Raw genomic sequence first — 27,534 nt, forward strand, 5'->3', positions numbered from 1 at the left:
CACCAGCTCTTGCCCCGCCCATCCGAAAGTGGGTGAAAGGTCGGCGCTGCCGGCGCTGTAGCTGGGGCTGTGGAGCAGAACCCGCCCGGAACAGACCGACACAGTGCCGGCGAGGCGGACGGACGGACCATGGCAGACAAAGCGAAGCCCATCAGCCCGCTCAAGAATCTGCTGGCCGGAGGCTTTGGCGGCATGTGCTTGGTATTTGTGGGGCACCCGCTGGACACCGTCAAGGTGCGAGGTGGCTGGGGCGCCGGCTGGAGGGAGGAGGCCCCGGGCGGAGCGCAGAAAGCAGTGTCCCCCGCGAGGCGCAGCCCGAGATAGGCGCGGGGCCCTTGGGAGCTTACATGAAAAGTCTAAGGAATCTCCCTTTCATTCTTTCCGGGGATCGGGGGCGCGGGGAGAGTTGTTCCTCGCGCCCCAAGAGCCGACAGCGCAGAGATAGCAGCCTCTAACCGTCCATCAAGGGTTCTCGTTTAAAATTCTCTCTCCTGCATCCTCTCCTGACCTGCGGCACTTGTTTGAGGGTAGGAAAGAAAAAGCGCCTCCCCAAAGCTCTGATTTGCAGCAGACCTTATAACATTAGTAGCAGGATTGAAGCAAAGCACCTGGTAAAGCCCTCCTCAGGAAGAGAGCTAGGCAGAGGCGCAGTTATTCTAGAGATGTCTTTTTTTTTTTTTTTTAAGATTTTATTTATTTATGAGAGACAGAGAGAGAGAGAGAGACATAGGCAGAGGGAGAAGCAGGCTCCATGCAGGGACCCCGATGTGGAAAGCAGGCTCCAGGCAGGGACCCCGATGTTGGGACTCGATCCCTGGACTCCAGGATCAGGCCCTGGTTCAAAGGCTAAACGACTAAGCCACCCAGGCGTGCCTAGAGGTGTCTTTTGACACAGTCCTCTGGGTCCAAGGTTTCCCCATCATCATCTCCTCACTCTCCACTGCAGAGGGAGGGGGCTGGCCATCTTCAGCCTATAACCTTCCATTAGCCTGATGGGCCTCCTGTGGGAGGTGATGATAACCTGAGATTGAGTCCCTCCCAAGGAAAGCAAGTGACTGATTTCGCCCAGGGCCAGGATGATCCTCGCAACTCCCATGTAAGGAAGCTGTGGTCAAACTGAGACTCTAGGAAGGAGGAAACTCATCAGGGCTTGTTCCCCAGTCTTCTGCACATCATGCCTCAATTCGTTCCCCTGCAGCACTTTTAGCAAGGCCTGCCTGAAGACCAAAGTCCATGCCTTGTGACTTAGCATTCAAAGCTCCATGGGAGTTTTTTTGTTTTTGTTTTTATTCCATGGGAGTTTTCTAACCTTATTTCTGGACACACATTTGGAGGAAACTGACAGATCATGTCCAGGGTGGGCCTGTGGGGAGCAGACCTGAGTCTTGTAGAGTGGGAATTCTATGTAGGGGACTTATTAGAATACTGGTTGGATTGTTTCCACAGGGGATAGCTTTGGGGATACTTCCTCTTGGCAGGTTTGGGCAGCAAACTCTTTGCTGCCTTTTTTCATCTGGAGGAAGAGCCGGAGTCATTTTGCAGCAAGATTAGGATTAAAACCAGGCTGGTTAGGGCACATGAAATCAGATGTTTATTCAGCTGATAGTAAATGTTGTTTGCATTAGTGCTTCCCAGAAAGTGGTTTAGGCAGCACTGTCTAGTAAGAGAGAATTGATTGGTCTCTCTTCCTACTGTTGATCCATGTAGCCAGACATCTTATTAGTTCCAGGCATTTGGGACCTCTCTTAAAAGAAAACAAAAACCCTTATTTGCTGCCTTATACAAATGTTGCTCTTACTTCTGTATCCTCTTGCCCTTCCAATAGATGTCACTCTCAGGAAGAGCCCAGGAGGTGATCTCTGTCCTGATGTGTGAAAATGTTCCCTGGCATTTTTATCAGCCAGAAAGTCTCTTTTTGGTTTAAACAAAACCACAAATTTCTGATTGCAGTCCTTTTGGCCTCAGAGATCCAAATGGAAACCAGTCAAAGCCTGGCCTTACGGGCACCTTCAAAAGTCCAAGGCCACTAGTTGTGGCCTGAGAAGGCAAGAACTGCGGTATTTGAGAGTTGGAGCTTGGAAAGGCTATATGGCAGGTGGCTAAGGGCTGGCTGAGTTCTGATTGGAGAGGTAGAGAAACCCAGACATTCTGGCTGCGAGGAGGGCAAGAGTGAAGGCAGATACAGGCTTAGCAGTGGGAGTCAAGCTGTAAAATAAGAATGAGGTACTTTAATGTTCTTACTGGCTTGGGTGGCTGATGTCATGATGAACAAGGATGAGATTTACCCAGAATCACAGAAAGGGATCATCAGTTGTTTTTTTTTTTTTTTTTAAGATTTTATTTATTTATTCATAGAGATTCAGAGAGAGAGAGAGAGAGAGGCAGAGACACAGGCAGAGGAAGAAGCAGGCTCCATCCAGAGAGCCTGACGTGGGACTCGATCCAGGGTCTCCAGGACCACGCCCTGGGCTGCAGGCGGCGCTAAACCGCTGTGCCACCGGGGCTGCCCCATCAGTTTTTTTTTTTTTTTTTTTTTAATTTATTAGAGACACACACAGAGAGAGAAAGAGAGACACAGGCAGAGGGAAAAGCAGGCTCCATGCAGGGAGCCTGACGTGGGACTCGATCCTGGGTCTCGAGGATCGTGCCCAGGCGCTAAACTGCTGGGCCACCAGGGCTGCCAGGATCATCAGTTTTAATCCACTTCTTCCTCCCTGAGGGAGGTTGTGCCTGACCATGGAGGATCTGAACGCCAATATAAGGGATTTCAGATATAAAGCAGTGGGACCCTCTGGACATTTCTACTGTTCTGTCCTATAAACTCAGACTTGCATGTCCTCTGCATTGCCTAGAGAGTGATTTCCTTATTGTGATGTGTAAGGCCCTAACAAATATAAGAATAGGAGATTCTAAAGAAACAGAAACAGCATGCTGAAAATGGTATCTTGAAAAGGTTAGTATGGTAGCAACCTGAGAAGGACTTGGAAGCAGAAGAACTCTGAGCAGGAAAAACAGCCAGGAAATAGACTGCAGAAGTAACCAAGTGTATCAGTTATCTATCACAGTATAACAACTTACCTCAAAACTTAGTGATATGAAACAAGAAGCGTCATTAACTCTCACAGTTTTTGTGAGGCAGGATTGGCAGTTTAGGCAGATAGTCTGGTTGAGGATTGCTTGTGAGGTTGCAGATGTTGGCTGAGATCCAGGACGTATAGAGAACTCTTACAACTCAGTAATAAGGCAAACAAGCCAATTAAAAAGTGGGCAAAGGACTTAATATTCAGTAAATATTAAGCAAATTTATAGGGACAGAAAGTAGATTAGTGATTCCCAAGAGCTGAGAGAAAAGAGGAATGGGGAGTAGCTACTAATGGTATGGTGTTTCTTTTCTTTTCTTTTTTTTTTTATGATAGAGAGAGAGAGAGAGAGAGAGAGAGAGGCAGAGACATAGGCAGAGGGAGAAGCAGGCTCCATGCACTGGGAGCCTGACGTGGGATTCGATCCCGGGTCTCCAGGATCACGCCCTGGGCCGAAGGCAGGCACTACCGCTGCGCCACCCAGGGATCCCTGGTATGGTGTTTCTTTTTGGAGTGAAAGAAGTATTCTAAATTGATTGTAAGGAAGGTTGTACAACTCAAAATACTAAAAACCATTGAATTGTGCACTTTAAAAGGGTGAATTTTGTACTATGTAAATTATATCTTAATAAAGCCGTTACAAAAAGTACTGAACCAGATTGCCTGACTGCCTTAGTTGGTAGAGCATGTGACCTCTTGATTTTGGGGTCATGAGTTTAAGTGCCATGTTGGGTGTAGAGATTGCTTAAAAAAAATACTGAAACAAAGACAGTGCACCTACCCTGCTGCCCCCACCCCAAGACATTATCTGGGACTGTACTCATCTGAAGGATTAGCTTCCATGTGGTTCATTCACATGCTGGCAAGTTCGTCCTGGCTGTGTCAGGAGGCCTTCTTTCCTCCACACATGGCCTCTCTAGGCTGTTTGAGTGTCCTCATGACTTGGTGGTTGACTTCCCCCACAGCGGATAACCTGAGGTAGAGACAGGCAGAAGCTGGCCTTATCACCTAGCCTTGGAAATCATATAGCATCAATATCACCACACTCTATTTGGCAAAAGTGAGTTCAGTGAGTTTGGCACACATTCAAGGGGAGATTAGGACTCACTTTGAAGGGGAGAGTATCAAAGAATTAGTGGACATAATTGAAAACCACTATACTGGATATGGATGGGTTAGAACTTGCACCAGGAGAGGACTCAGACAAAGAGGAAGAAATCAAGATTCTGGAAACATCTTGAAGGACTACTTCAACAGACTTGGTGCCCATGGCATAAGAGCAGTGGAAGTAGTCAGAGGTAATGCTATGATTTCAAATCCTGAGAAAGGGGTGGCTAGGTGGCTCTGGCACAAATGGAACATTCATAAGGAGGGTAAGATTCCAGAAGTGATTTGAGTAGGGAGATCTTCAGCAGGCAGTTGGAAGTGTAGCCCTAAGAATGGGAAAGAAGGTCTGGAGATGACCAAGTGATAGTTATCACTGAGCAGAAGCTAAAGCCCTGCAATCTGAGTTTCCTGAAAGGGATTGTGGATCAGCTGGGTAGGGAGCTAAGCCTTGAAGAATGCCTAGAGTGGAAAAGGCAACAAGGGAGGGAGGTGCAAGAAGGGAGGTTTCAAGAAGAGATAGTTTGAAGCATTGGATACACCAAAAGGTCAAGAAGGATGAGGAACAAAAAAAGTAGGATTAAATCCATCTTAGTCCAGAATGCCTTTGTGGAGTGCTTGACCTAACCACCAGCATGTCACCACCAATGGAAGGGGGTGGTGGCTAGAGCTGGAGCTTTGCATCAGCCAGGTCTTACTAGCACATCACTTGCACTCCCTAAACCTAGTCTTCTCATCTGTAAGCTGGGAATACTTGTCCCACTGAGTCACTGTGGGATCTATCGGTAAGAAATAAATGATGGAAGTTAACTGGATGGGGGGGGGGGGGGGGTGAAGCATGCTACTCCTGAGTTGTGAGTGCAGAGTTTGAATAAAATGGAAGAAAAAGAAGTCTGAATCTAGCAGGTTAAGTGAATGCTGTAGACATGTACACAAGCTCAGCTTTCTCTGTTTGGAGTTTGGTAGGCAGTTTGTTTCTGGGAGATGACTATGTTTTAACTTCTGGTTTTAGGTCCGACTGCAGACACAGCCCCCGAGTTTGCCTGGACAGCCTCCCATGTATTCTGGGACCTTTGACTGTTTCCGGAAGACTCTTGTTAGAGAGGTATGGTATCCAGGTGCTGGACATTCCTCTTAATCAGAGAACCAAATTCACAGAATTGGTTTATTATCCCCCTGGGGGAATAGAGTGACTTTCTGCAGAGGTCTAGCCCACAGCTGTGGCTGTCTCATTGTGCAGTCCTGTGCCTTCCTGTTGTTGTTCTGGAATCTTTGATAGTTCCAGCCACTGTTTTATACGGAAGACTAAAGCTAATAAAATGGTTCTCTTATTTGAAAGGCAGAATTAGGGGTGCCTGGGTGACTCAGCCAGTTAAGCGTCTGTCTTTGGCTCAGGTAATGATCCTAGAGATCAAGCCCCATGTCATGCTCCTTACTCAACAGGGAGTATGCTACTCCCTCTCCCTCTGCCTGCTACCCTCCCCCACCCCGCCTTGTGCACTCTCTGTCAAATAAATAAATAAAATCTTTAAAAGAATGAAAGGCAGAATTAGACCACAAGGAATTAGTGGGGAATGATTAGAGATGTAAAATGGAAGAAAATGCAAATCTGGATCAGTTGGTTCAATAGAGGTTAGTGTCAGAAGTTCATGTAAAGTCTTTGGGTGCCTGGCTGACTCAGTTGGTGGAGCATGTGATTCTTGATCTCAGGGTCATTAGTTCAAGCCCCATGTTGGGCATGCTTAAAAAAAAGAAAAGAAAAGAAAAAAGAAAAAAAAAAAGGTAGTCAAAAAGAAGTTCATGTAAAGTCTACAGGAAAAGCAGCCAGTCTGGGGAACGGTGAGAAAGACCAGTGAATCTACAAACCCCTAGACAAAGACACTAAATTGGTTTGGGGTTATTGAATTACATAATAGCTTTTTAGGTATTTCTTAGAGTGAAAACATGGGATTTATTTATTTTTTTTAATTTTTTTAATTTTTTATTTATTTATGATAGTCACAGAGAGAGAGAGAGGCAGAGACACAGGCAGAGGGAAAAGCAGGCTCCATGCAGGCAGCCCGACGTGGGACCCGATCCCGGGTCCCCAGGATCACACCCTGGGCCACAGATAAACCGCTGTGCCACCGGGGCTGCCCAAAACATGAGATTTTATTTTATTTTATTTTTAAGATTTTATTTATTCATTTGACAGAGAGTGCACATGCAAAGGGAGTGGCAGGCAAGAGGGCAAGGCAGAAGCAGGCTTCTCACTGAGCAGGGAGCCGATGTAGGGGCTTGATCCCAGGACCCTGAGATCATGACCTGAGCAGATGCTGAACCAACTGAGCCACCCAGGTGCCCAGAAAACATGGGATTCTTAAAAAGTTTTTTTACTTTTTAAAGCGATATTAATCACTTCAATAGCACGAATATTAAAAGACCTTGTTGAGAACTTTTCCTTTGCTTCCTAAAATGTAACTCTTATATTAATACTCTATTAAATATATAGCCCTTAGTACAGAAATGAAGAAGTAGGTGTCACCCAGATAAACAGAGGATGCTGGTAAGTGATGGACTCAGCCTTGGGAGAGTTGTTCCCTGGGTTCCTGCAGTACCCATGCCTGAGATGGTGCTGCCTTTTCTTCTATAAGGCATTCATTCTTTCCTCTGTGTTGCCCAGAGTAGTGTCTGATAGAGGCTTTAGGCTTTGGGTCTGCTCAGAGTCCACTGCCCTGGTGAAAGAGAGGCAGGATTACCTGCCTCTTTGTCAATAAACACTGAGTACCTGTTTAGTGGCTTGGCAGGGTGCTGGGTCCTGGGGGCCCAGTGAGAATGACTGTATAAACCCAACTCCTTGCAGAGTTAAATAGGCTTCCTTAGTCCATATGTTTGCATGTCCCTGGTTTTTGCTGTGCAGGCTGAGCACTCTGCTTCCTGAAGCTTCCAGAGATCTTGGTGTTGCATGGAGGTGGGTGGGCCAGCATAGTGGAAGGAAGGCTAGTGGAGTTGTCAGGAGGCATGAGCTTAGCCCCTTAGGATTTGGGTATCCTTCTCAGCCCAGTTGGGGAGCTGTGGGCTTTGGAAGCACTTTATCACATGCTGCTTTTGTAGATCCCCCTTGGAACCTTCTTTTTCCCCTTTACTCTTTCCTGTTTATTGCTTTTGCACTTTGTCCTCTGAGAGTCTGCTTACAGTCTGTGGCAATGTTAGGCCTTTGCAGGATCCAGCAGTGCCAACTGGTATAGCTGGCCCCTTTAGTTTAGGAAAGAAGACTGGTTGTGAATGCCCAGAATCTGTAGAGAGACAGGTTCTTCAGCCTCTGACTGGAACTTCCCAGTGTGTAGCACCACTCTATTTATCCTACAGCTCTCTCTCTTAATTTAATTAATTTAATTTAATGTAATTTAATTTAATTTTAATTAGAGAGAGAGAGCTCTTGCAAGCACAAGCTGAGCTGGGGTGGAGGGTGAGCAGAGGGAGAGGGACAAGTGCACTGAGTGTGAGCCCAACTTGGAGCTCAATCTCAAGACTCTAGGATTAGGGACTTGAACTGAAATCAAGAGTTCAGTACTTAATGGACTGAATCACCAGGTGCCCCACCTGTAACTCTCTCTTAAAGAACAGCTTTTTTACAAGATTTTATTATTTGAGAAAGAGCGAGAGCACGAGTGGGAGTAGGGGGGAAGGGCAGAGAGAGAGGGGGAAGCAGACTCCCTGCTGAGCCCACCACCTAGAGTTATGATCTGAGACAAAGGCAGACACTTAACCGACTGAGCCACCAAGATGCCCCAAGAACAGCTTTAATATATTTTTTTAAGATTTTATCTATTTATTGAGAGAGAGAGAGAGAATGCCTGAGTGTGTGCGAGCAGCAGAGGAAAGGGAGAGAGAATCTCAAGCAACCTTGTGCTGAGTGCAGATCCCATGACCCTGAAACCATGACCCAAGCTAAAACCAAGAGTTGGATGTCTAAGGGACTGAGCCACCCAAGTGCCCCTTTAATATTTGGGGTTTGTTTGTTTGGTTTTTAAGATTTTATTTATTTATTTGAGAGAGAGAGAGAGAGAGAGCGCTACATGAGCAGGGGAGAGAGGGAGAAGCGGGCTTCCTGCTGTGGGGCTTGATCCCAGGACCCTGAATGGAAGGCGTACACTGAACCAACTAAGCTACCCAGGTGCCCCTAATATTTGTATTTAAAATTATTCCTTATTCTGTTTTGAAGTGATTCAAGCACTTGAGTTTGTTACTAAAAGGGCTGTAACAGAGTAGTAAAATGATTTATCCCCTCTTTCTCCAATTATTTTCAGCTCTTCCAGTTATTTATGCTGTTTCTACCTAAATAATATACATTTATTACTATATTTTATACATTTTTATATGCTTTAGCTACTTGTTTGTAGCAGATGATTTTAACTCTTACATTCCTTTATTCCTTCTTTCTGCCCTGTCCATACAATTTTATCATGTTTTCTGGTTTAATCAAATTCACTGCTTTCATATTTACAACTTTGTATGTGTGTTTTTTCTGTTAACTAAGTAACATACTATGAGGTGCATTTTATTTCTTGTGCCACTTTTTGTTTTTATTGAGGTTGGGTTAGTAATTGTATCAGTTTCTTTTGCTTGTGTTTCTTTGAATCTTGTCTCTGTTACCCTGTATCTGAAAAGCTCTGTGGCAAGTACCTTTCTGTTTGGTTTTCCACACTGCCTAAACAGTTAAATCTGTTGTCCCACTGTGAGTTGTTTTGCTTTGCTTTTCTTAGAAACATTCCTTCTGAAGTCTTCCATCCTCATACTCCCTTGTAGACTGGCTTCTTTCCAGATTGACAGGACTCAACACCATCCTGGTAACCCCGTTCACCTCTCTTGGGCTGAACCCTTGGTTTCCTGAGTCCAAATCTTCCTCTTCCCTGGTTTACCAACCATGTTTAGTTGGGATATCAATTTGTCTATTTACTGGCTACTGATATAGTTGATTTTATCACCAAACTGTATGAGTGAAAATTGATGTGCTGTCTTACTATTGTTTCTAACAAAAACTCCACGTCTCGGGTAGCTCAGAGGTTGAGTGTCTGCCTTCAGCTCAGGGCGTGATCCCGAGTCCTGGGATCGAGTCCTGCATCGGGCTTCCCTCAGGAAGCCTGTTTCTCTCTCTACCTATGTCTCTGCCTCTCTCTGTGTTTCTCATGAATAAATAAATAAATAAAATCTTAAAAAAAAAACAAAAAACAAAAACCTCCATGCCTTAATACATGGAAAATACAAAAATATCCTAATTCCCTGTTATCTTACCTCAAGTAAGTCAGATCACTTTGTACATCTTGTTTTTTAGCCTACTTTTTTTAGTGGTCTCTAAGTAGACTTAGTAGATTCTTCTCATGTTACAGCATGATTTAATGGCTGTGATAGTCCATTTATGGAATTCCCATCATTTGTCTTGTTAGTGTCCTATTTGGGAGTTTTTTGGTTTAAATTTTTTTTTTTTTTTTTTTTTTTTTTAATTTTTATTTATGATAGTCACACAGAGAGAGGGAGAGAGAGGCAGAGACACAGGCAGAGGGAGAAGCAGGCTCCATGCACCAGGAGCCCGACGTGGGACTCGATCCCGGGTCTCCAGGATCGTGCCCCGGGCCAAAGGCAGGCGCCAAACCGCTGCGCCACCCAGGGATCCCAGTTTTTTGGTTTATTACAAAAATTTTGGGAGCTTCATATTGCCTGGTGTCATTCTCTTTTTACATCTCTTAGTATTTTCTTAGAATAAATTTCTAGACAGAGAATTTCCTGATGAAAAGGTATGCTGCATATTGCCAGATTACCTTACAGAACGAAAGCTGTTTGCAGTTTCTTCAGCAGTGTGTAAGAGGACAACTATTTCTGGGGTTTCCTTCCTACTTAAAGCTGTCTTTGCTTGAAGAAGAGGTGAAGGAAGGAAGCCACAAGTTAGAGGACACATTGCTTTCCTGTTTCAGCAGATAAAGGGTAGTTGTTTCTATAAACAGTTTCTGCTTCTGTGATTCCTTACAGGGCATCACTGGGCTATATCGGGGCATGGCTGCCCCCATCATTGGGGTCACTCCCATGTTTGCTGTGTGCTTCTTTGGGTTTGGTTTGGGGAAGAAACTGCAACAGAAACACCCAGAGGATGTGCTTAGGTGAGTACTTACAGGTCTGGAGCTCTTGAAGTTGTTCTGCCTGATGATGTGACATGGGTTAAAGGAAAAAATCTTGGCAGATAAGGAGTGGCTTTCTTCCCGGACCCCTAACACTGGCTCCTGGTTGCCCCACATGAGGCAGGTACTTGAGTTTCTTTTGCTCTGTGAAGTAAAGGGGGAAAGAAAACAACCCAGAGCCCTCCCCATCCTCCCTACCAGCTTGTCGTAATTTCTTCTGTGAAATAGTATCACTTACTGGAGATACTAGTGATAAGTAATAAGACAGCGTTGGGAGGTGTGACTGCTACAATGTGTATAAAATTCCATGAACAGGGATCCCTGGGTGGCGCAGCGGTTTGGCGCCTGCCTTTGGCCCAGGGCACGATCCTGGAGACCCGGGATCGAATCCCACATTGGGCTCCCGGTGCATGGAGCCTGCTTCTCCCTCTGCCTGTGTCTCTGCGCCTCTCTCTCTCTGTGACTATCATAAATAAATAAAAATTAAAAAAAAATAAAATAAAATTCCATGAACAGTACCTGAGGCTGCAGTAATGACAACGGTAGCCTTGTTTCCCATCACTTGGTTGGGAAAAGGGAAGGCTTGAACTTTTGTTTTACATCATTTTAGTAACATGATTATAGTTATTTCAGTTACTGGTTTTTCTGTTAAGTGAAATAAATTAGTAATTATTTAATTTATAAATTTATATGTTAGTATACATTTTTTCATAAACTTTAAAGAAGTTGGATTTGGGTACGAAGAGGCAGATGAGTCAGGATTACAGCTCAGAATTTGCAAAGTAGTTAATAAAAACATCAACTTTGGGACGCCTGGGTGGCTCAGCAGTTTAGCACCTGCCTTCCGCCCAGAGTGTGATCCTGGAGTCCCGGGATTGAGTCCCACGTTGGGCTCCCTTCATGGATTCTGCTTCTCCCTCTGCCTCTCTCTGTCTCTAATGAATAAATAAACAAAATATTTTTTTTTTAAAAATCAACTTTTTAAAAAACTAAACGTTTTTTAACTTTTAATTGAAATATAGTTGATGCGGTATTAGTTTCAGGTGTATAACACAGTAATTTGACAATTATATACATTATGAAGTACTCAGCATGATAAGTGTAGTTACCATCTGTCACCATATGAAGTTATTACATTTATTATTGACTGTATTATATTCCCTGTGCTGTACTTCACATCAGACCAGCTTCTTGGGATGCAAAGGAATTCTGAATGGAAATGTGGAATGGCAAGGTGGCTCAGTCTTGAGACTTGCAAGGTGACAATTCCTGGGAGGGGCTGCAGGCAGTATAGAACCCACAAAACCTAACCAGGCTTGGGATCTAGTAGCTTGAGGGAGGAAATCCAGGGTGCTGTGCAGTTGTTTTCTGTTATTACTTCAGGTCACAGCATGCTGAGTAAGGGTCTAGGACATAGATAGAGATGCTTGTTTTTTGTTTTTTTGTTTTTTGTTTTGTTTTTGTTTTTTTAAGATTTTATTTACTTATTCATGAGAGACACAGAGAGAGAGGAAGAGAGAAGCAGGCTCTATGCAGGGAGCCCGACACGGGATTGGATCCCAGGGATAGAGATGCTTACAATGTGAAACTATTTCTGGAGTCCTTGTGACCCTCCAAATGTGTCCAGCTTCTATAAATAGCAACAGGTGGCCACAAATGTGGATGTGTATAGGGTCCTTTTGAAGCTGTGTTTGATTGTTGGTAGGTCCAGGTAGGTCCAAATGTCCCATGGACACATGTCCTCTCTGAGCACCTGGTCTTCTGGCTTATGTACCAGCTCGTAACTGTATCAGGACCATGCACTAAAACCTCCAATGGGGTCATTGTTAGTACTTTGGCCTATAGGTTATGTTCCTTGTACAATCAGATCAGCATGCAGAGAAACACTTTCTGCTTGAGCAAAGGTCAAGACACTCGGGACCCCAACCCCATAATCCGACCATCTTTTAAATTCTGAACATCAGCCTTGCCCCGTTCCCCTCCCTGCAGTGGTATTTAGGGACACTGTGAAAATGAGTATTACTAGGACCATGGAGTGGACACCCAAGAGGTCCAGACTCACAGATGCCACCCTGGGGCGGGGGGTGGGGGTGGCAGAGTGGGCCAGGCAGTCACAGAATGTCTACAGAATACCCTGTGCACACAAAGAGATCCCATTTAAGGGAAAGTCCTTACTCCCAGGAGATGGGAGTGTCCCTGACCTGGGGTATGGGCATCCTGCAAAGAACAGAGCATGTTGGTCTCATGAGGGGAAGTTCAGTTGTGGAGAGGACTCTTCTTGGGGATAATAATGTGAACTGAGACTGTGAAGGAGGCCATGCATGAAAGCAAGTCTCTTGACTAAAACAGTCAACCTGTGTGTTAGACCTGCATGCCTGAGGTATATGTGTGATCTCTACCTGGGGTGAGATTAGGAACAAACCAGGGCTGTTGAAACTGATACCCTGCCTGGAGGGAAGGACCTGCATAGATGTCTCTGTACCCCCAATTTGACACCTGCTCTCTAGATCTTGGACTCCTAGTTGGGTGGGGCCTGCCTGAAGGCTCAGCTGTCAGAGGGTGGGGGTCAGGAGGGACCTGAGGTACTGGCAAGTAACTGAAGCTTTTTAGCAATATATATATATATATATTAACTTGCAGGGGCTCTGTTGAAATGCTCATTGTAGCTTTGTGCTCCACTGTGTCCTGGCCACCCTTGGTTTTTGTTGTTGTTGTTGTTAAGATTTTATTTATTTATTTATTTCTTCACGAGAGACACAGAGAGGCAGAGACATACAGGGAGAAGCAGGCTTCTCACAGAGAGCTCGATGTGGGACTCGATGCCCGGACCTGGGATCACACCTTGAGCTGAAGGAAGATGCTCAACTGCTGAGCCATGCAGGCGTCCCTCCTGGCCACCCTTGTATTACTAATCCCAGAAAGAAAAGGAGATGACAGCTATACAGGCAGCTGTGCGCTATAGATGCTTGGAGTCCCAGAGTCCTCTGAATACTTGGCATGGTTCATTCTTTGAGAGCCAGGGTGAGGATCTGTATCTCTGGCCACTGGGGGACCATTCCCTGCACAGAGGGCCACAGAACCCATCATGCCTATCTGGGTACCATCCCTGTCTGGGCCTTTCTCAGCATCTTATAGCATAGTCCTTGCAACTGTCCTGGCTGCCCTTCAGCCTTTGGAGGTGGCCACCCTCCCCCACCCCCGCCACAATGCTTGTCCTGCTTGTGTCTTGACTCAGGACGTTTGTGGTCCAGACGAAGTGAGATTGAAGGGGAACTGGGGTCGATCGAGACCCAGATCTTGAGTTAGAGGCTTTTTTCCACAACAACTCTGAATTTGACAAATGGAGAATCAGGGATCCATGAAGCCTGAAGACTTGTCTGTAGTGTCTGTGTATCACAGGCCCAGGGGAGGGAGCTGTATCTCACTGTAAAGCTCCTTCCTTGGGTGAGGCCAGCTGAGTGTGCAGCTGACCTTGACCACGTTCATATTGTTCTTGGCATTGAGAAATTTGCCCTGGGAAATTTGATATCAGAATACACCTAGAACTTGGCTTTTGTGCAAGATATAACACTTGTGCTGGGCTCTTGTCTAGTCCAAGTACTTCTTTTTTCTTTTTAATTTAAATTCAAGTTAGTTAACATATAGTGTAGTATTGGTTTAAACAATACAATGTAGTGATTCATCACTTAGTATAATACTCAGTGCTGCTCATCCCAACAAGTGCCCTCCTTAATGCCCACCATCCATTTAGTGCATCCCCTGACCCTTAGTGCTCCTCCCCCCACCCCCCGTCATCCTCTTTGCTGGAATTGCCTCTGTTCTGAGTGGTTAGTCACAGGTGCTTGCTTCTGGTTTTTGTTTTCAACACAGCTACCCCCAAATATTTGCAGCTGGGATGTTATCTGGTGTATTCACCACGGGAATTATGACCCCTGGGGAACGGATCAAGTGCTTGTTACAGGTAAGGGTGTGATTTGGGGTGGGAGGATGTGATCTGCGGGGAGGTGGCTAGCTTTTTCCATTCAGTATGCAATTTTGTGTGGATGTTTATGTTCACCCTTTATAAAGGCTTCAGGTCAGGTGTGCAAAACAGTTTCAAGGTTTTCAGGAACATGGAAGCAGTCGTAGTAGAATCAAGAACCAGGACAGTATAACAAACCAACCAAAATCTCACACCTGTAACGTGTCATTCCAGACTTATCCACTCTTACTAACAGCTACTTCAGGAACTCAGAAAGGTGAGTCATGTCTCTTCAGAGGTGGAAGGGAGGCTGCTTCTGCCCAGTGTATCTTGTGTCTCTACCAGTTGCCCAAAGGCTCAGTGCCCTTGGAGTGCTTAGCTTCTTCACAGGCCAAGTGTGTGAACTGGCTGCCTGCCTTTCCACACAGGGCTCCTTTTATTTATTTATTATTTTTAAAAGATTTTATCTATTAATGAGAGAGAGAGAAAGAGAGAGAGAGGGCAGAGACACATACAGAGGGAGAAGCAGGCTCCATTAAGAGAGCCCTAGGTGGGACTCGATTCCTGGACTCCAGGATCATGCCCTGGGCCAAAGGCAGATGCTAAATGAGCCACCCAGAGATCCCCCAGGGCTCCTTTTAAAACAACAAAAACCAAAATTACTGCTTTTTTCTTCTAATGACTAAAGTAATTTAACACGCAAATTTTTTTTTATAAAGATTGTATTTATTTATTCATGAGAAACACAGAGGAGGAGAGAGAGGGGCAGAGATACAGGCAGAGGGAGAAGCAGGCTCCACACAGGGAGCCCGACGGAGGACTCTATCCCGGGTCTCCAGGATCACGCCCTGGGCTGAAGGTAGTGCTAAACCACTGAGCCACAGGCTGCCCTTAACACACAATTTTTGCTAGAAAATTTTCATAATGCAGAAAATCACACACACAAAAAAATGTATTTATCACCTGTGATACCATCCCACTGTTAGGCTTTCTATCTGAATTCTTCTAATCTTTTTGGTAAACACATATGTTAAGAAATGTTAACGCTTGGGCAGCCCCAGTGGCGCAGCGGTTTGGCGCCTCCTGCAGCCCAGGGTATGATCCTGGAGACCCGAGATGGAGTCCCATGTCGGGCTCCCTGCGTGGAGCCTGCTTCTCCCTCTGCCTGTCTCTCTCTCTCTCTGTGTCTCTATGAATAAATAAATAAAATCTTAAAAAAAAAAGAAATGTTAACTCTTAAAATTGGGGTCATATAATGCATTATTTATGTAACCAACTTTTTTCACTTGATGGTACCTGATTTTCCATGCGGTTATTTTTCTCAAACATCATGTTATTATTTATTACGTGGCTGTCACTTACCCAATAATCTCTTATCTGGGGGCATGACAAATTATATACGATAGTGAAGATCTTTGTAAAGAAGTTTTTGGGGCAGCCTGGGTGGCTCAGTGGTTTAGCACCACTTTCAGCCCAGGGCGTGATCCTAGAGACCCAGGATCGCGGTAGGCTCCCTGCATGGAGCCTGCTTCTCCCTCTGCCTGTATCTCTGCCTCTCTCTTTCTCATGAATAAGTAAATAAAAATTTTTTAAAAAAGAAGTTTTTGTGTGTGTACTTGATTATTTTCTTAGAATAAATGTCCAGACTTGAAATTATTATGTTTCAAGGTGTATACTTTTTAAAACAAGATTTATTTTATTTTTTTATTTTTTATTTTCTAAGATTTTATTTGTTTATCTATGAGAGACACAGAGAGACGCAGACCAGTCCTAGAACTAATAAGAGAATCAGAAAGGTCACAGGACACAAGATTAATATATAAAAGTCAACTGTATTTCTATAAACTAGCTATGAACATGTAGATAACAAAATTTAATTACAGTACCATTCACAATGCCATTTTTCAAAGTCAAAAGAGAGAAAAGACTTAGGTGCAAATATAAGAAAACATGTACAGGCTTCACAGTCCTGATGAAAGAAAGTAAAAGTTCTAAACAAATGGAGAGACATACTATGTCTATGGATTGGAAGACTCAAAACAGTATCAATTCCATCCAAACTGATCTATAGGGACGCCTGGGTGGCTCAGTGGTTGAGCATCTGCCTTTGGCTCAGGGCATGATCCCGGGGTCCTGGGATTGAGTCCTGCATCGGGCTCTCCACAGGGAGCCTGCTTCTCCCTCTGCCTGTCTCTGCTTTTTTTTTAAGATTTTACTTATTTATTCATGAGAGAGAGAAACAGAAAGAGAGGCAGAGACAGGTAGAGGGAGAAGCAGGCTCTTCGCAGGGAGCCTGATGTGGAACTCCATCCCGGGACTGGGATCACGCCCTGAGCCAAAGGCAGACGCTCAACTGCTGAGCCATCCAGGCATCCCTCCCCTTTATTCTTGAAGGAGATTTTTGTTAGACATAGGATTCTGAGTTGACAAGTCTTTTCTTTCAGTACCTGGAAGATACTGTGCTGTTTCTTTCTATCATCCCTAGTTTCTGCTGTCATTCTGGTTTAGGTAAGGTGTTATTTTCCTCTGGCTGCTCTTAAGATTTTTTCTTTTCTTTTAGAAGGAGAGGAGGTGTAGAGGGAAGGGTAGAAAGAGAATTTTAAGCAGGCTCCATGATCAGCGCAGAGCCTGATGTGGGGCTCGATCTCACAACCCTGAGATCGTGACCTGAGCTAAAATAAAAAATCAAATGCTTAACTGAGTTCCCCAGGTACCCCAAGCATTTTTTTTATTTATCTTTAGTTTTCAGAAGTTCATTTGTGATATGTCATTACATGGATATATATGGGTTTTTCTGTTTAATATTTTTTTTTAAGATTTTATTTATTTATTTACAAGAGACACACACAGAGAGAGGCAGAGACACAGGCAGAGGGCGAAGCAGGCTCCATGTGCCCGATGTGGGACTCGATCCTGGGATTCCAGGATCACACCCTGAGCAAAGGCAGACCCTCAACTGCTGAGCCACCCAGGCATCCCTTCTGTTTAGTATTTGCTCAACTTCTTGAATCTATGTGTTTATGTTTTGCCACATTGGTAAAGTTTTGGAAAGTTTTTGGCAGTGATTTCTTTATTTATTTATTTATTTATTTATTTATGATAGTCACAGAGAGAGAGAGAGAGAGATAGGGAGAGACACAGGCAGAGGGAGAAGCAGGCTCCATGCACCGGGAGCCCGATGTGGAATTCGATCCCGGGTCTCCAGGATCGCGCCCTGGGCCAAAGGCAGGCGCTAAACCGCTGCGCCACCCAGGGATCCCTTTGGCAGTGATTTCTTCAAGAATCTTTTCAGTCCTGTCCTCTTTCCTCCTTTCCTTTTGGGATCCTGAGGCCACAAATATTAGATTCTTTTTGTTGTTGTTATAATCACACAGGTCCTTGAGGTTCTGTTCAATCTGTTTCAGTCTGTTTTCTTCCTGTTGTTCAGATTGAGTATTTTCCATTGTTATGTTTTCTGGTTGAGTTTTTTCCTCTCTTGCCTCTGTTTTGCTCTTTAAAAAAATTTTTTTAATTTATTAATTTGAGAGAGGGAGAATGAACAGGAGGGGCGGTGCAGAGGGAGAGGGAGAAGCAGACTCCCCGTGGAACAGGGAACCCTATGCAGGACTTGATCTCAGGACCCTGGGATCATGACCTGAGCTGAAGGCAGAGGCTTAACTGACTGAGCCACTCAGGCGCCTCTTTGGATCTTGAGTGAGCCATCCATTGAGCTTTTTATTTTGGTTGTATTTTTCTCTTCCTTTCTTTTCTTTTTCCAATTGCATTTTTCAATTATAGGGTTTCCATTTGGTTCTTCCTTACATCTTCTATTTCTGTGCTGAGACTTTATTTCTTTGCTGTGGCTTTCTGTATTTTCATCTGCTTTAAGCATATTTATAATTACTTATTGAAGGATTTTTATCATGGCTGCTTTAAAATTAAAAAAAAAAAAAAAAACAAGGAAAACAAAACAAATCTTCATCACATAATAATGGTTGTCTTAGGGATCCCTGGGTGGCGCAGCGGTTTAGTGCCTGCCTTTGGCCCAGGGCGCAATCCTGGAGACCCTGAATCAAATCCCACGTCGGGCTCCCGGTACATGGAGCCTGCTTCTCCCTCTGCCTATGTCTCTGCCCCCCTCTCTCTCTCTGTGTGACTATCATAAATAAATAAAAATTAAAAAAAAAAGATTATATTTAAAAGAAATAATAATGGTTGTCTTACCTTGGTGTTGTCATCTGTTGCTGTCTTTTTTCTTTCAGTTTGAGATCTACCTCATTTGGGGTATGATGAGTGATTTTTTATCAAAACTAGTTATTTGGGGATCCCTGGGTGGCTCAGTCTGCCTTCGGCCCAGGGTGTAATTCTGGAGTCCTGGGATCAAGTCCCACATTGGGCTCCCTGCATGGAGCCTGCTTCTCCCGCTGCCTATGTCTCTACCTTTGTCTCTCTGTGTCTCAAATGAATAAATAAATAAAATCTTAAAAAAAAAAAAAAGAAAGAAACCGGTTATTTGCATATTATGTTGAGATTGTGGATCTTATTTAAGCTTTCTGTTTTACCCGGCTTTCTCTGACTCTTCCAGCAGGAAAGGAAAGGTTACTGCCTTGTTACTTCCAGGTGGAGGTAGAAGTCTAGGTTCCCAGGGCACCTGGGTGGCTCAGTGGTTGAGCGTCTGCCTTTGGCTTAGGTAATGATCCTAGGGTCTTGGGATTGAGTCCCACATCAGGCTTCCCATAGGGAGCCTGCTTCTCCCTCTGCCTATGTCTCTGCCTCTCTGTGTCTCTCATGAATAAATAAATAAAATCTTTAAAAAAAAGTCTATGTTCTCTACTTGGTCTCTGTTGGCACCTCAGGGTGGGGCACTTTTTACTGCTGGGTGGGTGTGGGAGTTCCATCGTTTCCGCTGACCCCATTGGATAAGAGGTTACTGGTTACCAGCTGTCAGGGATGAAAGTCCTAGTTCCCTACTTGGCCTTCTCTGACTCCACCCTGGCAGCATGTTGGGAGGCTTGTAATAGCCCTGCAAGGGTGGAAGTCTAAGCTCCCCACCTGGTGTTTGCTGGTATGGATGGGAGTGAGGCCCCAGGTTCCCCCCCCCCATGGGGTATGGCTAGAGTAGAGTGTTTATTGTCTAAAAATTTTTAAGCTTCTAAGATGTTCCTTTCCTGGTCCTTTGTCTAGAGAACACAGATTTTTGTTGAGGTTTCTTTTTGGTCTATGCTTGCTAGCATTCCTGGACTGCCAATTTCCTCAGCTCCAGGTCTGAGATATATCAAAAAGAAAATCCAAAAAAAAAAAAAAAAAGAAAGAAAATCCAAGAAACTTACCACCATGTCATTCCTCAAGTTCAAAGGCCCCTAGCCAGTCTCTCTTTTTGTCCAAACTTTCAGAGTCATCTCATGTTTGTTTCAAAAATAATGTCTAGGGATCCCTGGGTGGCGCAGCGGTTTGGCGCCTGCCTTTGGCCCAGGGCGTGATCCTGGAGACCCGGGATCGAGTCCCACATCGGGCTCCCGGTGCATGGAGCCTGCTTCTCCCTCTGCTTGTGTCTCTGCCTCTCTCTCTCTCTCTCTCTCTCTCTCTCTGTATCTGTCATAAATAAATAAAATATTAAAAAAAAATAATGTCTAGAGTTTTTGGCAGCTCTTCCTGCCCATGAGTTCTGTCCACCTTTAATAAAACTACCTTTTTCACACTGAAAAAAAAAAAAAATCTAAGGTTTTTTGTTGTACTTTAGCAGGAAGGATAGGGAAAAGTACTTCCTAGAAGTGAAGTATATTGATTTGACTAAGGGAATATTTGTTTTCAGTAACTGTATCCATCAATCATTTCCATCATGGGTTTTTCTTTCTCCATTATGTCTGAAGTCCTTTCCTGCTCCTAGACGAAACAATCCCTATCCATACTCTTCTCTCGAATTCCTCTTTTTTGGGGGTGTCTACTTTATACCTATCCCTTCTTCTCAAATCCCTACCCTCTCAGCAGATAACTTGGCTTTCTATATCACTGAGAAAACTGAAACCACCAGAGGAAGACTTCACCAGATGCCCTTCACCACCTCCACCCACCCCTCTGGCACCTGTTATTCTACCCACAGCTACCTAGCTTGTTTCCACCAAGGATGGCCCATACTTCTGCTAGATCCCACCTCTTCTTTATGTCCTGAATTCTATCTCCTTTTACCCATCTGTAGACCTCACTTCAGTAGTTCTTCTTTCTTTCTCCCTTCAATATAGATTTTTACTCTCCACTGGATTGTTCTCATCAGCAGTAAAAGCATAAACATGCTGTATTTTCACTTTAAGAATACAACTCTCGGGGATCCCTGGGTGGCGCAGCGGTTTAGCGCCTGCCTTTGGCCCAGGGCGTGGTCCTGGAGACCCGGGATCGAATCCCACATCGGGCTCCCGGTGCATGGAGCCTGCTTCTCCCTCTGCCTATGTCTCTGCCTCTCTCTCTCTCTCTGTGTGACTATCATAAAAAAAAAAAAAAAATTTTTTAAAGAATACAACTCTCTATTTTATTTGCCACATCAATTTCTTTGCTTCATGTCTTTCTTTCCCCCTTAAGTCAAAACTCTTTGAAAACATTTTGTGTGTGTGTGTGTGTGCGCGCGCGCGCGTGTGTTTTGTACTCCTTGTCTATAGCTCCTCTTCTCTAATTGGTAAACCCACTTGAGTCTGACTTTTGCCTCACATATCCAACAAAAGTATTTTTGTCAAGGACGCCAATGAGCTTTATACTAGTCTAATGTTCAGTTCTTAGTCCGCATCTTTCTTGATCCATTGGTAGAATTTAACTCAGCTAATCCCCTCCTCTTACTTGAAGAGCTATTTTCATTTGGGTTCTCTCCCAATTTTCCTCCAACCTACTTGGCTGGTCCTTTTCGGTCTCCGTTGTTGATTCATCATCATCTTCTTGATCTTTTAACATTCATGCTCTATAGGGCTCCTTTCTACTACATGCATTTCCTTGATGATTTCTTTTTTAGCTTGTGATTTTATTTTATTTTTTTTGGTCTCATAATTTTTAGATACCATATATATGCTAATGATTTTCCAGTTTATATCTCTAACTCAGGCTTTTCCTGAACTCCAGATGAGTTTATCCAACATTTCCATTTGGATGCTAACAGGCACCTCAGAGTTACCATGTGCAAAAATGAGCTCCTTGTCTTCTCCAATAATTGTTCACCTACAACCTTCTGCAGCTCAGTTGGCAGCAACACCATCCTTCTAGTTGTTCAGCTCTAAAGCCCAGGAGTCATCCTAGATTCCTCTCTTTCTGTCACTGTACATATCCCATCTGTTAAACAGTTAAGCTTGCTTTATTTTTTTCATTTTTGTTTTTTTTTTTAAAGATTTTATTTATTTATTCATGAGAGGCACAGAGAGAGAGAGAGAGAGAGAGAGAGAGGCAGAGACACAGGCAGAGGGGGAAGCAAGCTCCATGCAGGGAGCCCGATGTGGGACTCGATCCCGGGTCTCCAGGATCACGCCCTGGGCTGAAGGCAGGCACTAAACCGCTGAGCCACCCAGGCTGCCCCAAAGCTTGCTTTATTTTTTTATTTTTTTTTTTCCAAAGCTTGCTTTAAATATATCCCAAGTCTACCACTTCTCATCCCTCCATTTCTAGCTACATTGCTCCAGGTCACCTTCATTATGTAACAGAAGATTCTGATAATATGTCAATTCCATACCAATCCTCTTTGGCCCCTCATGTCACTGTGAGTCAGCTCTAGATCTCTGGTCACGTGGGTCTCCTTGCTATTCCTCAGATATGTGAAGGTTTATGTGTGCCTAGATCATTTGGGGAAGTTTTATATATATATATATATTTTTTTTTAATAAATAAGATTTTATTTATTTATTCATGAAAGACATAGAGAGGCAGAGGGAGAAGCAAGTCCCCTGCAGGGAGCCTGATGTGGGACTCGATCCCAGAACTCTGGGATCACGCCCTGAGCCAAAGGCAGATGCTCAACTGCTGAGCCACCCAGGTGTCCCCCGGAAGTTATATATATTTTTTTAATTTTTATTTATTTATGATAGTCACTATAGAGAGAGAGAGAGAGAGAGGCAGAGACATAGGCAGAGGGAGAAGCAGGCTCCATGCACCGGGAGCCCGACGTGGGATTCGATCCCGGGTCTCCAGGATCGCGCCCTGGGCCAAAGGCAGGCGCTAAACCGCTGCGCCACCCAGAGATCCCGGGAAGTTATATTTTAAAAAGCCATTCATTGCTATTTGAGTGACACTATCTGAAATTTATTATTTTTAGAAAAATTGATGTCTTTCCAATGAAAAGCTTTCATAACCAATATTATGACTTTTTTTTTTTTTAAGATTTTATTTATTTGTTCATGATAGTCACAGAGAGAGAGAGAGAGGCAGAGACACAGGCAGAGGGAGAAGTAGGCTCCATGCAGGGAGCCCGACGTGGGATTCGATCCCGAGTCTCCAGGATCGCGCCCTGGGCCAAAGGCAGGCGCCAAACCACTGCGCCACCCAGGGATCCCATATTATGACTTTTTAATTCATTTCCTTTTTTTAATGTCCCTTGGAGGTGCTTTAGAGTGTTATTTATGCAAATCCTGTTACTGCTTGATGCACATATGTTTTATTGCTATTTTTTTTTTAAAGATTTTATTTATTTATTCATGGGAGACACAGAGAGTAAGAGAGGCAGAGACACAGGCAGAGGGAGAAGCAGGCTCCATGCACTGGGAGCCCGATGTGGGATTCGATCCCGGGTCTCCAGGATCACGCCCTGGGCCAAAGGCAGGCGCCAAACCGCTGCGCCACCCAGGGATCCCGATTTTATTGCTATTTTGAATGGGATTCTTTTCCATTATCTTCAAATTGTTATTGCTGGTACGAAAGAACATTATTGGACTTATATGTTTATTTTGTAAATGTTTCTCCTTGGTATTGCTAAAGCTTAACTCTCCAGCTTGCTGTGGATCTTGCATGGGGTTCTTTCTCTTGGGGTTCTTTCTCTCAGATCTTTTCTGGGATTATCCCTGCCTGCCTTACTCAAGCTCTTAATCTCTTAGGCCCTGAATCCCTGAAGCCAGTATGGGGGCCTCTCCATCACTCTCCCCTGGCTCTGTACAAGACCTCTATCCCAGCACTTAGAGCTCAGAATAGCCATTTCCTTATCACCTTTCCTTAACCAAACTTCATGATCAGTTAGAGCTTGGAATGGATTTGGTGCTCATTTGTTGAAGGAATAAGTGAATGACTGAAGTATTTGTCTCCCCCTTTCTAGACCTTCCAACTAGCTTTATTGGGAATGCTCTTGTATTTGAGAAAGTTCCTCCACTTATTTTCCAACTCCTCTGTTGACTTTTTTCTTGTCAATGTGTGCATACTTTGTGATATTTTCTTTTTCTTTTTTTTTTTAGATTTTATTTATTTATTCATGAGAGACACACAGAGAGAGACAGAGACATGGGAAGACATGCAGAGAGCCCAATGTGGGACTTGATCCTGGGACTCCAGGCTAAAGGCAGACGCTCAACTGCTAAGCCACCCAGGTGTCCCACTTTATGATATTTTCATGTAACCTTATTTCCTAGTGATATCCACCAATATTCTATGTTCCAAATAACTATCAGTTTGATAGTGAAGTCTTTCATTGGTCTAATGCCTCATCACCATTTCCACACTCACCTTGTAATCTTCTATAACCTGCTGAGTCTGTTGACTTTGATATTGCTGCTGCTGACTTGATGACTTTTTCCCTCCTTCTCAGATTCAGGCTTCTTCAGGAGAAACCAAGTACACTGGGGCCTTGGATTGCGCAAAGAAGCTATACCAGGAATCTGGGATCCGAGGCATCTACAAAGGGACAGTGCTCACCCTCATGCGAGGTAACCTTTTATGTTTTCCACCTGAGGTCACCCTGGGGGGGCTCATCTGAGTTAAATCTGCCACAGAGGGATCCCTGGATGAGCTTTGGCACTGTACAAGCCATACCTCTGACAAGGCTGGCATGATGTGTCCTGGTTTTAGACAGTCTCACCCCTGGCCAGCATGGACACAAATGAGGCTAGGAAGACTCTGTCTTCCTGGCAGGCTGGCCCTCAAGGATGTAAGTCAAGACAGTGGCAGTTACAGGGGAGTGGCAAATAGATTGAAATCATGGCTGGAGGGGATGAGTGGGAGGAAAGAATGACTAAGGACACTGGAGCTTTCCCTGGTTTCAAGAGGCATGGTCTGTTGGGGTCGCAGTAGGAGAGACAGCCATGGCCTTACCCCTGTCCTGACATGGCATAGAAGCTTGGAGGAAGGCCAGAGACTAGCTGTAGTTTGTAACTTGGAGAGGGTGTGTCTGTGGGAACCACTTGGGGGATTTTGAAGGTGAAATGATGTTGTGTGTGTTTGTGCCCACTCACACCAGTGCTTGTCCCCAAACAGCATCTAATTACTGCAAAATGATGACTGCAAACAGGAGGTGCTACTGAGGAACTTCCCAGAAAACTTTCAAAGAGCCAGCACTAAGCTTGGCTCTTCTAAGTTTTAGAAATCTGTGAGGATTTTATATCATTTACTTTGCTTCTTTCTGGCCCCTAACAGATGTTCCAGCCAGTGGGATGTATTTCATGACATATGAGTGGCTGAAAAATATCCTCACTCCAGAGGGAAAGAGGTGAGGAGAAGAAAACTTAGAGGCCACTTTGTTCAGTCATGGGTTGGTTGGCCTTTCCTGTGGATGGGTCTGAAGGCAGAGTGGTTCTGGCTCCTGCATCTACTTTCTTCCCCTTGCTGCTGAGACCCAGCTAACACTGCTGACTTTGTACCTCATCTGCTGGAGCAAGTATGTGAAACAAGTTCATGAAACCACCTTCAAGGAGTGGCAGCTGGCATGTCACGGGAGCCCTGGCCTTGGACCTCCTCCCTTCTCTCTGTAACTGCCCCACCTGCCATGGGAGGGATGGTCTGAATGCTGTGCTCACAGCCTTTGTCTGACTGGGACTGCGGTTGGTGTTCTGCAGTGTCAGTGAGCTCAGTGTGCCTCGGATCCTGGTGGCTGGGGGCATCGCAGGGATCTTCAACTGGGCTGTGGCAATCCCCCCGGACGTGCTCAAGTCCCGCTTCCAGACTGGTTAGTGGAGGGTAGTGGGGCAGATGAGGGTGGAGTGGGTCCCAGAACTGGCTGCCCCTGGGGTGCAGAGCTCTTAGGGCCCTAGAGATATTCACTCTCCATAGCAGCACCCAGCATCGGTCTGACCAACTTTTTCCCTTGCAGTCATTTCTTTCCTGGAACCCTAGACTTATTTCCCATTGGCCAAAACACAAAATAAGTGAGATAAGCAGTCAAATGAACTCTGCTGCCTTCACATGACCAGAAGGACTGTTTCATTCTTCATTCTTTTTCATTCGCTCAGCATCAGTCCAGACACTGAGTCTGTTTGTCCCAAGGTGAACTGTGTTGTCTGTGGACTGGTCCCAGATGACCTAAAGGGTGTCCTCTTCCTGATGCTGTGACCCTGCAGGAAGACTTGACTACAAAATTGTCCCCATGCGGGTCACCATAGGCAGGTCAGGAAACTTCCTAAAGCCTTAATAGTTGGATTCCACCCACAGCACCTCCTGGAAAATATCCTAATGGTTTCAGAGATGTACTGAGAGAACTGATCCGGGATGAAGGAGTCACATCCTTGTATAAGGGGTTCAATGCAGTGATGATCCGAGCCTTTCCAGCCAATGCGGTGAGTGGAAGACAAGGGCTGTGCTTTACCTTCAGAGCTTAGAGCAGGGTGCAAGGTCTAGGCGGGCTGACTTTTGCTTGTTCCTAGGATTGGATCACTTTTCCCCAAATTCCACCCTCAACCAGAGCTTCCTTATTTGCTTCTTTTCCTGAAGCTTTAGGAGGGGTTGCTTTTGGGATTCTTTGAGGGGAGGGGCTTTGATTTCATGACTTGGTCATCAGAAGTAGACAGTTGTGAGACATGGATTTTCTTCCCCTCTTAGGAATAAAAAATCACAGCTTGATTCCCTGATCTGGGGTGGGAATGAAGTTGGGGAACAGTTCTGATCAGAACTGAAGTTAGGGAAGGGTTCTGGTCCTGACAGGGTCAACCAAGTATGATGGTAGGATCTCTGTGATAGTCACAATTCCTGTTAGCTTTTCTCTTCCTTCTAACTCCTTTTAGGCCTGTTTCCTTGGCTTTGAAGTTGCCATGAAGTTCCTTAATTGGGCCACCCCCAACTTGTGAAGCTAAAGGCTGTTTGAGGTTTCTGGATAACGGAAGCTATTACGGAAGAGGAGCAATCGGCAGGACTAGGCAGTCCTGAAAGGCAAAGGGAGGGGAATGGTGGGATCAGAGCTCTGTACATGGACTTGTTGAGACCATTGCCTTAATGACACCCTCTACATGGATAACTTGGTGTGCCACTTTGAAACTTGAATTTACTCATGTCAATTTACGGGATCTCAAGAGGATTTGGAGGTGGAATAAGTAGCTTCTAGACCAGATTCCAGCTGTGGTCAGAGAGCTGTCTAGTGGTTGACTAAAGGCCCTTCTGTACCCAAAATATTACTCCAGAAAGAGGAAATCTTGGCTTCTCACTGGAGACACTATGCATGTTTTCAACCAGCTGACCAAGAGCTGGTGTTTCCTTTGATCCCTACTCAGGAACACCCACCTGATTTCCAGAGTGTCACTTAATCCTGGTCTGCACATGGGGATGTGGAGCTGAGGCCCACATCTCTCTGTCCAAGTGTACTGGGCAAATGTGCCTGGGGCATATAGCCCCTGTTAACAGTCAGTTTTTTTTTTTTTTAATGCATGCAAGAAATAAAAACTAAAACTATAGTAACCTAATTTGCCAGGAGTAGATGAAGAGCTTTCCCTCCTACACAGTGAGGAGGATTTTGAATCAACACTCCTCGCCTGCTGAGATAAGTGACAGGGGTGTAGGAAAAGCTCTTTTTACACATTATTTTCTCATGAGAGTGCCCTATTTTAACAGGAAACAATAAATATTGTTTCTAATTTTTGCATTGTGTGAAATTATTTTGATTCTGGGTCATTTCAGCAGGTAGCCTGTGGCCTTGGTGGAGGCTGTTAGGGATCCATAATCCCTCCTTGATGGCTTCAGGCAGGGGCTTTGGCCCGAGAAAGAGGAGGAAGTTTTGGTTAGCCAGCCTTACCTGACTGTCCTAACAGCAGCTGCTTGATAGAGAAGGTGGGGGGGGCGGGTGACTACCTGATTGCTAACTGTTCTGATAGCCCTCAGTACAAGTCTG

At 44.7% G+C, this 27,534-nt stretch overlaps 1 protein-coding gene across 2 annotated transcripts; it reads left to right on the plus strand.

Annotated features, from left to right (window-relative positions):
* LOC119864695 (mitochondrial carnitine/acylcarnitine carrier protein) lies at nucleotides 1–27,279 on the plus strand. 2 transcript variants are annotated; one of them, XM_038566510.1, is made up of 9 exons: nucleotides 1–234; nucleotides 5,197–5,289; nucleotides 10,191–10,318; nucleotides 14,207–14,297; nucleotides 24,034–24,151; nucleotides 24,858–24,930; nucleotides 25,277–25,386; nucleotides 25,869–25,993; nucleotides 26,438–27,279. In XM_038566510.1, exons 1-9 carry the CDS (start codon nucleotides 130–132, stop codon nucleotides 26,498–26,500), a joined length of 906 nt encoding a protein of 301 aa, XP_038422438.1. In that variant the 5' UTR covers nucleotides 1–129; the 3' UTR covers nucleotides 26,501–27,279. The 2 variants fall into 2 exon arrangements, with proteins under 2 accessions (XP_038422438.1, XP_038422439.1); XM_038566511.1 differs by lacking the exon at nucleotides 1–234 and adding an exon at nucleotides 406–527.
* Nucleotides 27,280–27,534: the final 255 nt, after the last annotated feature.

Source organism: Canis lupus, chromosome 20, assembly GCF_011100685.1.
Source record: "Canis lupus familiaris isolate Mischka breed German Shepherd chromosome 20, alternate assembly UU_Cfam_GSD_1.0, whole genome shotgun sequence".
Taxonomy (NCBI): domain Eukaryota; kingdom Metazoa; phylum Chordata; class Mammalia; order Carnivora; family Canidae; genus Canis; species Canis lupus.